The sequence below is a fragment of the Odocoileus virginianus genome, chromosome 7 (genome assembly GCF_023699985.2).
Source record: "Odocoileus virginianus isolate 20LAN1187 ecotype Illinois chromosome 7, Ovbor_1.2, whole genome shotgun sequence".
NCBI lineage: Eukaryota > Metazoa > Chordata > Mammalia > Artiodactyla > Cervidae > Odocoileus > Odocoileus virginianus.
Window position 1 is genome coordinate 4,071,757 of NC_069680.1, and position 16,560 is coordinate 4,088,316.

Genomic DNA, 16,560 nt, shown 5'->3' on the forward strand with positions numbered 1-16,560 from the left:
GGAAGATGGATGAGACAAGAGGATGCTCTTTCATACTCCTAACACAGAAATTCTGTATTTAAAAATCTTTACAAAACAACAAAAAACCCACATCTAATCTCAAAGTAAGAAAGGATGTTCTCTAGATGCCCATAACAGGGCTAGCAAGCAAAGCGAGGGTGGTGGTCCATGATCAGGAGGAGGAATCATGAGGCCCGCAGGGGCACAGAGATGAACACACACCCAAGGGTGCTCAAGGACTGGAGCTGGTGAGCTTAGAACTGAGCTCCTTGCACAAAGTCACAATCTCAGAAAGGGCCATTTCCTGGTCCATTTCCACCAGCCCGCTGGTGGGTCCAGAGCTGTGATGTGTGTCCTGGGCTTGTAACAGAACCACAGAGAGCTCACTGATAATAAGACACACTTGGAGACTCACTGCTGCAAGTGAGCAAAGGCAGGTGGCCAGGGATTCCTCAGTTGTGGATGTGAAAGTGGCTTTAAAACATGGAGGTTTAAAATGTTTATGACACAAACAAGGGGCCATTACAAAAAGAACAGGAAAAACAAACAGAATCAGAATTCTATTCCTGAATTCTAGAAATATAGCTACTTGAATGAGAAACTAAATAGATGAGTTAAACAGCAGACTTTATACCAATGGAAGAATCAGTGCATTGGAAGAGTGTGAAAAGCTTCATGGTAACACCAGGTAAACGCTCCACAACACTACAGCCTGTGAAGTCAGCCACCAAAGGTCCATTAGAGTGGAGCTGCCCACTCTCACAGCAGTGAGCTTCTGCAAGTCCTTTAAGGATTTATCTGTGGGCCCATCTCCAGGGTCACCCCCAGGCCGGGGCAGGCCTCGCCCACTCCTGAGAGCTCATCACCTGCATCCACACGCAGCGCAGTAACCATGGAAACTGGGCGCACTCACCTGGTTGCCTTCCGCCTCGCTGCTCGCTGGCTGATCTTGTCTGTCGTCCAGAGACAGCGCTGTTCTTGCACCGGCTTTTACAAGGTCTCGACCCTGCCCGTTACGCCCTGGCACAGAGGAACCAGCCATTTCTGGATGCCTGGGGCTTCGGGAGTTCCTCAGGGTAGGGGCAGGCTGGTGAAGGTCTTTGACCGCATCGCCCGAGTCCCAGGGCCTGTGCCGGGAGGGGGAGTCTGGGTCCGAGGGGCATTTGGAAGGACTGCCCTCTGAGTTTAAGGATGCGCTGAGAGTTCCTTGGTCAAATTCTGTCTGGGAAGATGCATCTGGAGGCTGTTTCTGGCAAGGCCCTGAGCTAAAGGACACAGCCATGCTGCTGGGGTTGAAGGTCAAAGTGCCGCTGCTGTTCTGCCGCCGCGGGAACCTGGGGGAGGAGCCGCCGTGCTCGGACTCGGAGGGGGACTGGCTGCCCACCGAGGCGTCGGAGTGGCTGCGGCGCGCGTTGTAGGGCTTCAGGAAGGAGCTGTACACAAAGCCCTTGGTGACTGCAGGGAGGAAAAACAAACACCAAGAGCTTTTCGTGGGAGGAGGAGCCGGGAGGAAATCAACAGAGGAGAAACTGTGGCTTAAGGTCAATACTGAGAGGGAATAAGATGTCGGGAGACAAAGAGAACAGACACCACCCCAGGGCGCAAGGCGGATGGCAGAGATGAGACGCTGTGGCTGTCGTCCAACAAGTGAGTGACAAGGGGCTTTGCTGAGAATTGAGAGACAGTAACAAAAATGACCACACGCCTGAGCATGAGCAGGTGAAGACATTTTAACAAGAGCGTCAAACCCTGGGAGCAAAGGCTAAGGGGAAGACTTCAGTAAGGATGTGTGCAAGTCTATAAGAGTGTGGTTAAAAGGGATTTAAAAACCATCCTTAGCCTGACAGAGCCCCTCCCATATGCCTCCCTGCCCTCTCCACCCCTGGTTTAGGAATGCAGTGGGAATACTACTAGAGTAGGAAACTGCTTATATTAGTTAGAATACACACTTGTTCATGTCAGTAAATTACCTAAGATGAGGACAGAGGGCCCTCAGCTAAAACCTTCAGCACAAATTAGGAACTGAGATCCCTAACCCATAGAAAAAACTGTCATAATATTGAATAAGAAATAATTATCTGTGAGGCAGGGACCTGGAGTATGTAATCTCCACTTAAGCAAGAGTCATCCCTGTCTTGACCGTCAGTGTGCTTCCTGGACCTAAAAAAAGGCCAGCTTGCATTTGTTCTCTTTTCTGAGTGATGGCAAGAAGTCCCCTAGGCAGACGGCAAGGGGTAGAGGGTCTAAGAACTGATCCTGATGCTGTGAGCTTCCTGCTACCACTTTACTCATCAGGACTGTAGAGCTAGGAACCCAAGGACAGGGGAGCTCAAACAGTCTGAATCTTCACTAAGAGGCCATCAGTCTATCAGTGGCTCTCACCTGCCATTACCCTGGGGGCCCCTTCCTTTGTCCTGCTTTTCCCACTTCAATCTTTATTATTTTGGGTAAGCAGAACAGGGGGCTGGGAAAGGAGAAAAAAAATTCACAAAACACTTTTAAAGAAACTGAGAAATATTAAAGTTTTCAGTTCTGATGGTATGAATATGGGTGTTTATTACAGAGGCCACAATCCTTCTCTAAAACACTTGGGGCCAGATGTATTATGGAATTCAGATTTGGAGATTTAGGACTGGGTCAACAGCCCATAGTCAAACCCATTCAGGTTTCTGTAGCAAAACATGACTAGTCACACCAAAAGGGAAAAAGTAAGGGGTCATAAACAGCCTCTCAGCATCTGTTCAGGTTTTGTCACCAAATGAGTTCAGATCAGGGCAGGTTTGGGCAAATTAGTTCTTTACAAAAAAAAACCCTCTGACTTTCAAAGCTTTTCAGATTTTGGAACTGTGGAAAAAGGATTATGGATTGGCATTATTCTTTGTATTTTATAAAAACAATTCTGCACCCCTTCCCCACCCCAACTCCCACCAGAAAGAAAAAACAAAACAAAACAAAACTGTAAGCTGTTTTTAAAGTCATTTCCTAAATAGTCATGAGGTAAAATTATTGGCCAGTTTGGGGGGGGGGGGGGGGGGGGAGCGGGCAAAAAACCCTATCTGAAATTCATATGTTCACAAAACATATAAAAAACTTATGGTTCACTCAGCGATGGAGAGGGCAAAGGACCCTTTAGGCAGGATTCAGCGCCTGTAAAGGTAAAATAAGGCAAGATCTTGCATGGGAAGTAACAGAGTCTTCTCTGGAATTCAAAAAAAATAAAAAACTGGTTTTGTTCTGTAATGACTTGAGTATTACACTCTCTAGAGATGGAGAAAACTTTTAAGGTTATTTTTCCCTTTAATCAAAGATTCTCATATTTTCTGCTAGCCTACACAGGATTCAGGAACAGCCCAAGTCACTCTTTTCCTCACTTAAGAGTCATGGTAATCTGTGCTGGGCTTCCCTGGTGACTCAGCAGTAAAGAATTCGCCTGCCAATGCTAGAGACACAGGTTCAATCCCTGGGTTGGGAAGGTCCCCTGGAGGGAGGGCATGGCAACCCACTCTAGTATTCTTGCCTGGAGAATCCCGTGGACAGAGAAGCCTGGCAGGCTACAGTCCATGGGGTCACAAAAAGTCAAGATACAACTTAGCAACTAGACAACAACAATCTGTCCTCTACTGCTCTTACCTCCGTTGTCAATCAGCCAGCGGTTCTGACTGCCCATGGGGTCCTTCTTCTTGATCACACCCACCAGGTCACCTTCCAAAAGTGAGACATCCAGGTCCTGGGCTGCATTGAAGTTCCGTTCTGCCTGGAAGAGCTTTTCAGGGGGATACCTTGCCAGGAGTGAGGCCCGAAGTTCTTCCGACTGGAGCATATAACTTGGCTGAAAGGTAATATGAGAGATACCATCATCTAAACCCCTCCCTGGCTATTACCCCGGCAGTTGTATGTAATCACGCATGCTGTCAGTCTCAGAAACGGAGGCAATGACAGCCAGCTGCTCCCAGCTCCTATAACATGTTTCTGCACTGAGTCAGCCTGTGTGGCTGGGAGAAAACCATAATCTCTTAGGTCACGTTTTGGTGCCTTTACAGCTAGAGTAAGAAAATTTAACACATCCTTAGTTTTAGATCTGTTATCCTGTGATAAAAATATGTGGTTAAACTGCCACCTAAAGAATCAAAATAAGTAATATGAGTAGGTCTCCTTGTACTCTGCTATATGATTCTAAACAACTGAGACTTTCCTTATCTTGGCTTCTCATCTCCAAAAGCAAATAATATTCATAAAATAAGAAAAAGTAAAGTGATAAAAAATGTGATTCCCTTTTTAAAGATCATTGGAGGAGGAAATGGCAACCCACTCCAGTATTCTTGCCTAGAGAATCCAATGGACAGAGGAGCCTGGCAGGCTATAGTCCCTGGAGTCGCAGAGAGTCAGACACAACTGAGTGACTATCACTCACTTTAAAATCATATAAAAATTTTTAAAATTAACTTATTTTTCAATTGAAAGATAATTGCTCTACAGTCTATGGGATTATATGGGGCAAAAATACTGAAGCACAGACAGATCAGCAGTCTTGTAGATTATTACCTCATATGTCTTACCCTACTTTTCAGAATGTGGAATAATTGAGTTCAAAATGAAAATAACTCCAGGTAAAAAGTGATCAGTCAATAACTGTTTGGTAGTGTATCAGATAATTACTTTTTCTAATACATGATCAAAAATAGGGAGCCTGGCAGAATTAACATATCCTTAAACCAGTTCCCTTAATTGACTGATCAAAGTATTAATATTAATCCTTTATTAACTCCTTTCACTGTAGAGACAAGGTGCCAAGACTGCTATTCAGAGGGCATTTGAAGTCTGTACCAGCTGGCACACTGCTGGTGCCTGGTGATAGTAAGTAAAGAAAGAATGAGCACATGACAGATTTGAACTCAATAACCTTTGTTCTCCAATTATTATAAAATATTTAAATTCATTAAATTGTTAATCGGTGGGGACTTCCCTGGTGGTCAAGAGGTGCTTGACTTGACTCTGTGCTTCCAATGCAGGGGGTGTGGGTTCAATCCCTGGTCAGGGAACTAAGATCCCACATGCCACGCAGCAAGGCCAAAAAATAAAAATATAAATAAATAAATAAATTGTTAATCAGTAGAGACAGAGCTGAGTCAATCAATAACGCTGATGACAGCTTACTCGAATAACGCTTACTATGTGCCAGGCCAATGCCTAAGTGCTCTACATACTTTAACTCATTTAAATCACCAAACAACTCTATGATGTAGCCAGAACAATTATTGGTGCTTTAGACATGAGGAAACTGAGGCACGTGCTCAAGGACACAGAGTGACTCTGTCAGAACTGTGATATGAACCCAGGTGGTCTCGCTCAGGAGTTTACACCTTAACCACCAGGCCATATGAGTGTCTCTGGTTCCACTCACCATGCCGAGGAGTGGCTTTCGGGTGGACTGGCGGTCCATGGTTTTCCTCTCAAATGGTCTCTTGGTGGTGGGAAGAGACTCTGGGAAGAAGGTGAAAACCTGGAGCTGCTGCAGGACCCTGCTGTGCTCCTCATGGAAGACGGCAATCAGGTTCCCCTCCCTACCGGTGACTTTGAGTAGCTGGAGTCCATTTGCAAGAACAGAGACAGAGGGGAGAAGAGGACACACGTAAAGACCCAGGACTGGCACAGTCTCCTTGAAACTCCTCACGTGTGAGCCACCAACACTGCAGCCAGGAGCCCGCAGGCCCAGGGCCCGGCTCCGCCAGGGCGGCTCAGGAGAGCAACCATTCAAGGCCCTGGGGTCCCAGCACCATCACGGCAGCAAGGACTCCACCTCCCGATGGGCTTGACCTAGTGACCCAGTTAATCTGCCTAGCTTAACAATGACTCGACAACCCTGACGTGTATTCCCCAAAAAACCTGGGGAGAACCCGGGAGTCCCCTTCTCCACAGGGAGGGAGGGTCTCACCGAGAGCAGCGGCTTCAGTTGCTCCAGGGCCTGACGCACGAAGTCACAGTGGGCCTCTGCATAGCCGTGCACGCAGTTGCTGAAGAGGCCCTGCGCGTACTGGTGGAACTTGGGCAGCTCATCTAGCAGCTGGGCATTCAGAGCCTCATAGTTGTTCCGCGCCGACTGCAGCTCCTCCAGGGTTTTCTTGTCCTTCAGCTTCTCCGCCCGTTCTGTACAGTTATAGAAGTCCAGAAGTTTGTCGAAGCGTTTCTGTACCAGCTTGTGGGGTCCTGTGAACATGCTCAGTAACTGATTCAGCGGAGAGATGACCAGCCGCTCTGTCCTCTCTTTCTGTGAAAATGAGAAAGGCATGGTGTTCAGTACCGAATTTGTTATTCTTAAGAATACTCTTCAGGTGGCTTTTGTTCCATCCTGCACCACCTGCTTTTCTCCAAGCTAAACCTGTGCAGATCCAACAGTGTTCTGCCTATCTGATACCAGGTGTCTGCACACAAAGCTTCTCAGCTTGTAACTCTTCACCCAGCAATCTGCACACACCAAAGAGTATGCAAAACAGCTACACAGTTGACAACAAATGCTCAACTACATACATTAACATGATGTTGCATTATAACCCAGATGTGACCATCCGTCTGGTATCACTTATGTGTACATGTCTGTACATAACCTGAATTTAACTTAAGGTTTAATTATTAAAAGTAGAATTACCATATGATCCAGCAATCCCACTCCTGGACATTTAAATATCCAGACAAAGCTATGATTCAAAAAGATACATGCATCCTCATGTATTCATAGTAGCAGCACTATTCACAATAGCCAAGACATGAAAACAACCTAAATGCCCTGCGATAGATGACGGGATAAAGAAAATGTGGTATATAAACACAGGGGACTACTACTCAGCTGTTAAAATAATAATGCTATTTGTAGCAACATGGGTGGACCTAGATATTATCACACTAAGTGAAATAAGTCAGAGGGACAAACATTGGATCATACCACTTATATGTGGAATCTAAAATATGACACAAATGAACCTATCTAGGACACAAAACAAAATCAGAGACATAGAGAACAGACTGGTGATTGCCAAGGTAGAAGGGGGTAGAAGAGGGAAGAAGTGGAAGTTTGGGATTAGCACATGCAAACTGGTATATATAGGATGGATAAACAACAAGGTCCTACTGTATAGCACAGGGAACTATATTCAGTATCCTGTGATAAACCATAATGGAAAAGAGTATGAAAAAGAATATATAAATATATATACACACACATATATAACCGAGTCCCTTTCCTGTACAGAAGTAATTAACACAATATTGCAAGTCAACCATAATTCAATAAAAAATAAAAAGATTTAGTTGTTACACAAATCTGGGGTAGAGAAACTTTCACACACCCTTATCTTTTCTACTCATAACTACTGAATAATCTGTTTTCATTTTTCAAAGATTTTTGTCTAATTCTAAAGGGATAGATATCAAGGACACAATATGGATACAAAAAGAACATAAATAGGTACTTAGTAAATTTTTACTAAGATGCTACTGTCAGAATACCTGTAAGCTTCAACTATCATGTTTTCTTTAGCCTCAAGCATTCAGAGACCTCCAAGAAGCTATCAAAGCACATCCATTTCTACTCAGGATCTCTCTCTCTCTCTCTCCATTTAGAGTTTCCCAAGCAATCTGATATTTAGTAGTCTTTATAAGGTAGTTTATGCCATTTAAAGACCTACTTGTTAAAACTATTAACTGTGCCGAAATATTCCTTTTAAAATCGTTAATCCTTTAGTTGTTTTCTTTTGATCAGTTATCAACAGTGCTACCAGGTTAAATTTCTGAGTTTTCCTTTGTCCCCTGAAACTGGGCTGGTCACTAGATAGAGCCCTGGGAAAAGAGCCAATGCAAGAAAAGTGGGCTGAAGGGTCACTTACAAAGTTTGTGAAGAGCTGGTCACTGATGTAGCGATGCACCTTCTCGAACTGTTCCAAGTCTCTGTGTCCCTTCTCCACGCACACGTCCCACATGCTCACGGCAGCTACCACCTTCACACATGCTGATTCCTGCGGCCAGTTACAAACACGGGTAAGACCAGACAGAACTTCTGGCCTCCATCATCCACCCTAGATAGCAGTTAGCAGTCAGAATCAAACTGACATGCCCGTCCAAGGGCTGTCACCCACTGCTATGGAGACAAGCTTTTTAAGACCTGGGGGCTCTGGTGTATACTTGCTATGCATTTAGAAAACATGGGGGAAAAAGTGGCTAATAGGGAGATAACAAAACTAGAGGAACTGTAGGAAGAGTCCTAAGGCAAGGGAAATACACTTGGTCAAATCTCTCACTTTAATCCAGTGTGCTACTGAAAAGTCTTATAAGCCCTGATCTTTACTTAATCAAATTTTTATTTCTTTTTTTGGCCATGCCCTGCAGCATCAGAATCTTAGTTCCTCAATCAGAGATGGAACCTATATCCCCTGCAGCGGAAGTGCAGAGTCTTAATCACTGGACTGCCAGGGAAGTCCCCTTAATCACAATTTTAAAATAAGGAGAGTTTGCTACTTAAAAGAAATGTAGGAAGCATATCATATCAGTGGGGATTACTCAATAAATGCTAATGACAGACAACTGGATAAAAAGCAAAAAGTTGGATTCCTACCTCAAACCTTATGTGCTAATGTGAATTTCAGCTAGATTTATGACTTTAATATAAAAGATAAAATGATAAAAGTACTGAAACATAGGAGATCTTTTAAAAAATTATCTTGGAATGGAAAAGATCTTTTAAAGTATGACACAGAATGAAGAAACCATAAAAGTTTTATTAGATTACACAAAAATAAAACTCTTCTACACACACAAAAAAAATTTTAAGCAAATTCAAAAGTCAACAAACTAGGGGGAGGGGGTATTTGTAAACCATCATCTCAGATAAAAGGCTATTTCCTCCAACATATACAAAAGTACTATAAGTCGATAAGAAAAGAACACTAAGTCAATAAATAAGTGCCCCCAGAATGTAAACTGATACAGCCTCTATTGAGAATAGTATGAAGGTGTTAGTCACTCAGTTGTGTCTGGCTTTTTCCCAGCCTGTGGACTGTAGCCTGCCAAGCTCTTCTGTCCATGGAATTCTCCAGGCAAGAATACTGGAGTGGGTAGTCATTCCCTTATCCAGGGGATCTTCCCAACCCAGGGATCAAACCCAGGTGTCCTGCACTGCAGATTCTCTACCATCTGAGCTACCAGGGAAGCCCAAGAGAACAGTATGGAGGAAAAAACTAAAAACAGAATTACTATATGACCCATGAATCCCATTCTTGGGCATATTCTCAGAGAAAACCACAATTCAATAAGATACACACAACTCAGTGTTCACTGTAGCACTATTTACAATAGCTCGAACATGAAAGTAACCTAAATACCCACCAACAGAGGAATGATAAGGAAGATGTGCTGTATGAACACACACACACACACACACACACACACAATGCAATATTACTATATTACTCAGCCATGAAAAGGAACAAAACTGTCATGTGCAGAGACACGGATAGACCTAGAGACTATTCATATGGAGTCTGCTTAGCTGCGCTCAGTCATATCTGACCCTTTGTGACCCCATGGACTGTAGCCCACCAGGCTCCTCTTTCCATGGGGATTCTCCAGGCAAGAATACTGGAGTGGGTTGCCATTTCCTCCACACACAGTGAAATAAGTAAAAAACTGAAAAAAAAATATCATATATTAACACACATATGTGGAATCTAGAAAAATGGTATAGATGAATTGATTTGTAAAGCAGAAATAGAGACACAGATGTAGAGAACAAATATGTGAATACCAAGGGGAGGGGGAAGGAGAATGGGATGGATTGGGAGATTGGGAGTTACATATATATACTACTATGTATAAAACAGATAACTAATGAGAACTGACTGTATACAGTCAGGGAACTCTACTCAATGCTCTGGGATGACCTAAATGGGAATGAAATCCAAGGAAGAGGGGATACACGTATACGTGTGGCTGAATTACTTTGCTGTACAGGAGAAGCGAACACAACACTGTAAAGCAATATACTGCAATAGATAGCTAATAATTAGTAGATAACTAATGATAAATAAATGCCCTCAAATATACCCAAATCACAGAAAAGAAATACAATGACTTAAGTCATCAGTATGTGAACCAAGAACTTCCAGTTGTACAACCGATGTACAAGCTGAATTTAGAAAAGTCAGAGGAACCAGAAATCAAATTGCCAACATCCATTGCATCATAGAAAAAGTAAGAGAATTTCAGAAAAACATCTACTTCTGCTTCATTGACTACACTAAAGTCTTTGACTGTGTGGATCACAACAAACTGGAAAATTCTTAAAGAGATGGGAATACCAGACCACCTTACCTGTCTCCTGAGAAACCTATATGCAGGTCAAGGGCAACAGTTAAAACTAGGCATGGAACAATGGACTGGTTCAAAATTGGGAAAGGGGGTACATCAAGGCTATATATTGTCACCCTGCCTATTTAACTTATATGTAAAGTACATTATGCAAAATGTGGGCTGGATGAATCACAAGCTAGAATCAAGATTGTTGGGAGAAATATCAACAACTTCAGATATGCAGATGTTACCACACAAATGGCAGAAAGTGAAGAGGAACTAAAGAGCCCCTTGATGAGAGTGAAAGAGCAGAGTGAAAAAGTTTCTTTAACACTCAACATTCAGAAAATGAAGATGATGGCATCTGGTCCCATCACTTCATGGCAAATAGATGGGGGAAAAGAAGTAGTGGCAGATTTAATTTTCTCGGGCTCCAAAATCATTGCGGACGGTGACTGCAGCCACAAAATTAGAAGATGTTTGCTCCTGAAAGAATAGCTATGACAAACCTAGACAGTGTATTAAAAAGCACTGATATCACTTTGCCAACAAAGGTCCACAGTCAAAGCAATGGCTTTTCCAGTAGTCATGTACAGATGTGAGAGTTGGACCATAAGAAGGCTGAGTACCAAATAATTGGTGCTTTCGAACTTAGTGATGGATAAGACTCTTCAGAGTTCTTTGGACAGCAAAGAGATCAAACCAATCAATCCTAAAGGAAATAAATCCTGAATATTCACTGGAAGGACTTATGCTGAAGCTGAAGGCCACCTGATGTGAAGCGCCGACTCACTGGGAAAGACCCTGATGTTGGCAGAAAAAGAGAAAGAGAAAAGAAAGAAAGAAAGAAAGAGAAAAGAAAGAAAAAGGGAAAAGAGAGCAGCAGAGGATGAGATGGTTGGATAGCCTCACCAACTCAATGGACATGAATTTGAACAACTCTGAGAGAGAGTGATAGACAGGAAAGCCTGGCCTGCTTCAGTCTATGGGGTCACAAAGAGTTGGGCACGACTTAGTACCTGAATAACAACATTCCTTTGGCAGTTTTTGAATTCTGCACCATGTTACTTAGTTAAAAAATGATGAAAATATTAAGAAAAAATAATTTTTTTAAAAAGCAAAGGATCACTTTTAAAGGAAATTATTTCACAGGATGAGATTTTCCTGTGTGAGGGACAGGGGTATATGGTATATTTATATAAACACTATTCTATTAAATCTCCAGCAGATCTTCTTGATCCCAGAATCAAACCAAGGTCTCCTGCATTGCAGGCAGATTCTTACCAGCTGAGCTCCCAGGGAAGCCTTAATTTCTATTAAATCAGCAGAGAAATTACAGATATTAAGAGAAAGGGTTCTAGTCCTGGATCTGACTTCATGAAGGAAGCCCTGCCTCAGGCAAGGAAGACCGGGGCCTCCATGATCTCCTAAGTTCTTCCAACTCTCTAGACGTATTTGTGGCTCTAACAGCCTTAGAGGCCCACGGACAGTTGTAGATGAATATGATCATTAGGAAGCATTGGCCCCCCGCCCCCCCAATAGGAACCATTCTCTTACTATGTGATCTTCAAAGTGATTCTGACAAAATGAACTGTGATGAGTGCTTCTTATATAACTGGATATAGGAACAGGGCAAAAAGGGTGAAGACTGAAAGAGATGAAGGAAAGAGCTAGGTTCCCTTACTATGAATACAACAGTGCTGATCTTCTGATGTTTAACTTTTAAATAATCTGCAAGAATCCCAGTAAAAAGCTTGTCATGGTATAATGGTCATTTAAGTCCAGGTTATTCCACATTCGTTAAGCAATATGCTGGATGAACAGGAGAACGGCTGGAATTAACACTGTCAGCAATTCTAACAAGAATAAGGTCTTTACTCACCCGGATGTGCTGGAGGTAGAGAGACAGGTCTCGGATAAAAGACTTGATCAATCTTTCTTGCATTCGGAAGTTTTTCTCTGTTTCTTCAAATACTTCATCTTTAATCTGTTCAAAATGAGTAAGTGCTGTTAGCAAATGTGCACTCTCTCTCAGTTGATCTTACTAGAAATGCATCTTTCTTAAGCACATCTTTCGTTTAAATTATAAGCCTTTGATGTTTCTCTGAATCATGTGGAATTGGACTTAAGCACTTCTCCAGGCTTTGACAGCCTCCTGAGTACACACAGGCACGCCTGTCTCCACCCGGCCCCCTCTGCTCCTGACAAAAGCCCTGGCTGGTCAGGCTGCTGGCGTCACCAGTGCTGCCACCTGGCCAGGTGTGCCCTCCCTCTCCCTGTGCCAAACCTGCCCATCTCCTTTAAAGCTCAGATTAAATCTCACCAACATGAAGCTCACTCTCACGGAGCTCCCGTTTACTTAAGTACCACACTGTGTAGAGATCAAACTGCCAAGCTTAGCAACTGATTCTTTAGTTGGTATTTTCCACTGACTGTATCACATTCACATGGTTCAGCACATGAAGTCTGGAGACTCTGGATCTTCTCTGTGGCTGTTTTACAAGTCACTCAGATTTTAGACTTTACATTTCCTTACATGTGACTTATGGTGTTGAACTAGGTGATCTCCTAAATCCCTTCTACCCTCACATGTCCACAGTTTTGTCTCCCCCAGATGATAAACTCCTTATGGGTGTCTAAAACCATGATAACTCTTACATGGTGACAGATTTGGTTTCCTGATTTGTCTTTGTACACGTTGTAAGCAGCTTAAGGCTCAGATGAAGGGTTGTGGGGGGCAGTAGATTTAAATATAACAGCAGAGGAACTTCCCTGATGGTCCAGTGGCTAAGACGCCATGCTCCCAATGCGGGAGGCCTGGGTTCAACCCCTAGTCAGGAAACTAGATCCCACATGCCACAGCTAGGACCCAGGGCAGCCAAATAAACAAAGAGTAGCTGTAGGGTGTTTTATCTACCAGCTGGCAAACACCAAGAGGGTACTAAGAGGGGAATCTTACCAATTCACACCATGTAGGCTGCCCTGTGGAGCCCTGAAAAGCAGCCAAAGACATGCTGAACCTTCAAGGGCAGGAACCTCACCTGTGGAGCAAAGCCAGTGAGATGCTTCAGGTGACTGCTAACCCGGTTGGATTTCTTGATGATGGAGTGGATGTTCAATTTGGAAATTTTCTCCATGAGGCTATCTTCATCACCTTTTCGGTACTTGAGAACTGGGGAGTAAGTCAAACTGGTGAGTGGAGAAAGCCCTCTTCCAAGCATGGAGAGACTACAAACGAGACTAACAATCCAAACTAGAGCTAGTGCTTATTTTCAAAGAGCTTATGACTGAGTACACAAAATGTTAATCCAAATCACCATTTATGGACAGATCGGATACCCAGAGAATAGCAGAGACTGGAAAAGATTAGAGACAAGGAAGGAAGGTCATGGAGGTACAAGGAAAAAAGCCTAAGATCTGAAGTCAAGGCAACCTCTGAGTTTAATGCCTGAGTCTGTCATTTCATCAAGGTGTGGCCTTAGGGAATTCCTTGATGGTCCAGTGGTTAGGACTATGCACTTTCACTTCCAGGGCCCAGGTTCAATCCCTAGTCAGGGAACTAAGGTCCTGCAAGCTGTGAGGCATGGCCAAAAAAAAAAAAGTGTGGCCTTAAATAATTCACTTAATTTCTCTGAACCGCATTTTCCTTTCCAATAAAATGAAAACAGTAACAGTACCTGCCCACCTTAAATGGTCTCATCCACAAATGAGGTATTTATATCCAGTCATCTCACACAGTGAAATGCTATGCAGGAGTTGTCTGACTGTGTGTCATACATCAGTCAGTCTGCAGAAAACCTCAGAAATAATAGTAGAAGGATAGCGAAGGAAGTCTGGGTGGCACAGAAAGGCACACTTCACTGTTTGTAGGAGATGAAGATGACATTATATGAAGAGATATGAACTAAGGCAATGGGCTCGATGGCCAGAGGGCTTTAACAGCCACAGCCAACACTACACATAAACATGGGTGACATGGCTGAAGCAGGAGGGGAAAATGGTTTTAGATAAATATGCAGAATAGTGGAGAGACAGGCAGAGAGGCTACATTATAGATTCTTTGAGGATATGAGTGATAAATCAGTTTATTATAGCATGGTCACCATGCTATACTCATTGAGTATTCAAAATCAAAGTTTTGACAAGAGATTTCATGAGACAGAAGATATGGTTCAGTTTGTCCTCTATCATAAAGAAAGAGTGGGTGGTCTGTCAACTGACTGCACAGTTTTGGCGGTAAGGGGAGGGGCTCAGACCAGAGGCAGGACTGATAGGGCCAGAGAGGTAGGCACACTGGGGTTTTCTGAAAGAAGACAAGAAACTTCTAGCTTAAGTGGAAGCAAACATGCAGGGCAAAGAGATGCAAGAATGGACCAAAAGGGACTCCCTTCAATGAGAAGGCAGTCACTCAACTTGAAGGAACTGTCCTGATCAGCAGCCATTTTCTAACTGGTCTTCATATCTCCTGGGAAAGACTCATTGCTATAAGCTTTGTCACAGATGCCTTATTTCCAACATGCATGACTGTGCTTTTATTATCATCATTGCTTTCTTTCTTTTTATCTCATTTTCCCCAAATCCTATTACCATTTCTTCATCACAGCCCTATTACCTACCATCTGCCTGTCCACCTCTGGTTTAGTAATTAATTCTTTTGAGGAGAACATTCTCAAGGGCATGCCTCCTTTTCAGCAAGTACGCTTTTCTTACCCAGGTCCTTTCGACGTTTATACTCATTAATATTAACGTTGATTTCCTTGACTGCAAGGACTGCATTGGTTAAAGGCACTTTATCTGGGTGGGATTCAGGGGTGGAATTCAATAACTCCATCAGCAGCAATGGGTAACGCATTACTCTCTGCACTGGTTTGATGAGGAAGGAGCCCAGGTTAATATAATTTGTGCATCCCCTATAAGAGAAGGGAAAACAGAGACTCTGGTCAACTGTCAGTAACACCGGGTCTATAGCCAGTATTTGTTACTCCTAATACAGCTCTGTTCTCTTACCCTACTTCCCAACTTCATTCATTCACGTTTACCAGGCACCTAACAAATATCAGGCAATGTTCTAGTGTGGATTTAGCAGTGAACTAAAAAAGTCCCTGCCTGGTGGGAAGAGGCAGACAAAAATCAAACCAACATCATAAAAAGTGTCATTTGGTTGTAAGTGCTATGGAGGAAAATACAGCAAGGCAGGGGACCTGCTGTGACCTCTAGCTTCTGTCTATGAAAGAAGAAAAAAAAAAGCGGCAATAACTCACCATTCATTGTACAGGCTCCTATAAAGCAGTTGAGCGTGAAAAGAAGAAACAGCTGATTAGAGAAAATACTGATGCTGATTTTCACATTCCTCTCAGAACATATTAGTCCAACTAATGCCTATTAGCTGGGCAGACAAAAAACACACGAGATAAAAGGGGAATTGTAAATGTTTACGGTGGCATTTCTAGTCTATTAAAAAAGTCAGTAAGCCCCTAACTTCACTCTGACCTATTCAGACACATATTACATCCTCACAACTTGTCTCCCTAAGACATGAGAATCTCATGATGGTCAAGACCAAACTATCTTCCTGGCAGCTTCTTACCTGAAAATGATAACCTTATATGTATAAATAAAACTGATTTTAATGGATAAAACTACAAGCAGGAAGCTACTTAAGATTTCCATGATACAGGACGGGAAAAGGGCAAGTTACACAGAAGGAACTCCAATGATTTATCACTTATATTTTAAAATACGATAGATTTACAGATGTCATAAGAAGTCTAGAGAGACATGGGAGTGACTTCCAACAGGCAGAACTAAAGAGCTATGATGGAATGAAGTGCTCAAAACTCCTACTTAAGATCTGCCAAGGAGTCCTGAAGATGCTTCTGGATCTTCTCATCCTTCTCATAGATTTCCAGCAAAGAGATGGCCTCATCATGATTCTGGCAGTAAACCTTGTATGTTCCTTCAAGCTCATCTCGGTGATCAAGAAACACAGGTCCTGTGGAGGATATACAAACACAAAGTGTTTTTAGTAACTTTCTTCTCAGCATCCTAAATGGAAGGTATATAACCAAACTTTAATACCAGATAATCCTATCCCTTAAATAAGAAGCTGTTTCCCTGTAATAGCTTGAAATTCTACTTATTTAACACAAAATTAAGAGAACTCTCATCCATGTATTTATTTTTCAGAACCCATACACATGCACACACCACACACACACACCCCCA

The 16,560-nt window shown here is 42.9% G+C and overlaps 1 protein-coding gene across 2 annotated transcripts in view; it reads right to left on the reverse strand.

The window, feature by feature from the left end:
- The window catches only part of DNMBP (dynamin binding protein), a 117,910-nt gene that overhangs the window by 5,658 nt on the left and 95,692 nt on the right, over positions 1 to 16,560 (reverse strand). For both annotated transcript variants that reach the window (XM_070470014.1, XM_070470015.1), the window contains 10 exons: positions 16,180 to 16,327; positions 15,597 to 15,614; positions 15,046 to 15,245; positions 13,377 to 13,507; positions 12,218 to 12,322; positions 7,878 to 8,006; positions 5,933 to 6,265; positions 5,402 to 5,581; positions 3,631 to 3,829; positions 914 to 1,455 (listed from right to left, as the gene is read on the reverse strand). In XM_070470014.1, the coding sequence (XP_070326115.1) occupies positions 914 to 1,455; positions 3,631 to 3,829; positions 5,402 to 5,581; positions 5,933 to 6,265; positions 7,878 to 8,006; positions 12,218 to 12,322; positions 13,377 to 13,507; positions 15,046 to 15,245; positions 15,597 to 15,614; positions 16,180 to 16,327 (1,985 nt within the window). The remainder of the gene's footprint in view (positions 1 to 913; positions 1,456 to 3,630; positions 3,830 to 5,401; positions 5,582 to 5,932; positions 6,266 to 7,877; positions 8,007 to 12,217; positions 12,323 to 13,376; positions 13,508 to 15,045; positions 15,246 to 15,596; positions 15,615 to 16,179; positions 16,328 to 16,560) is intronic.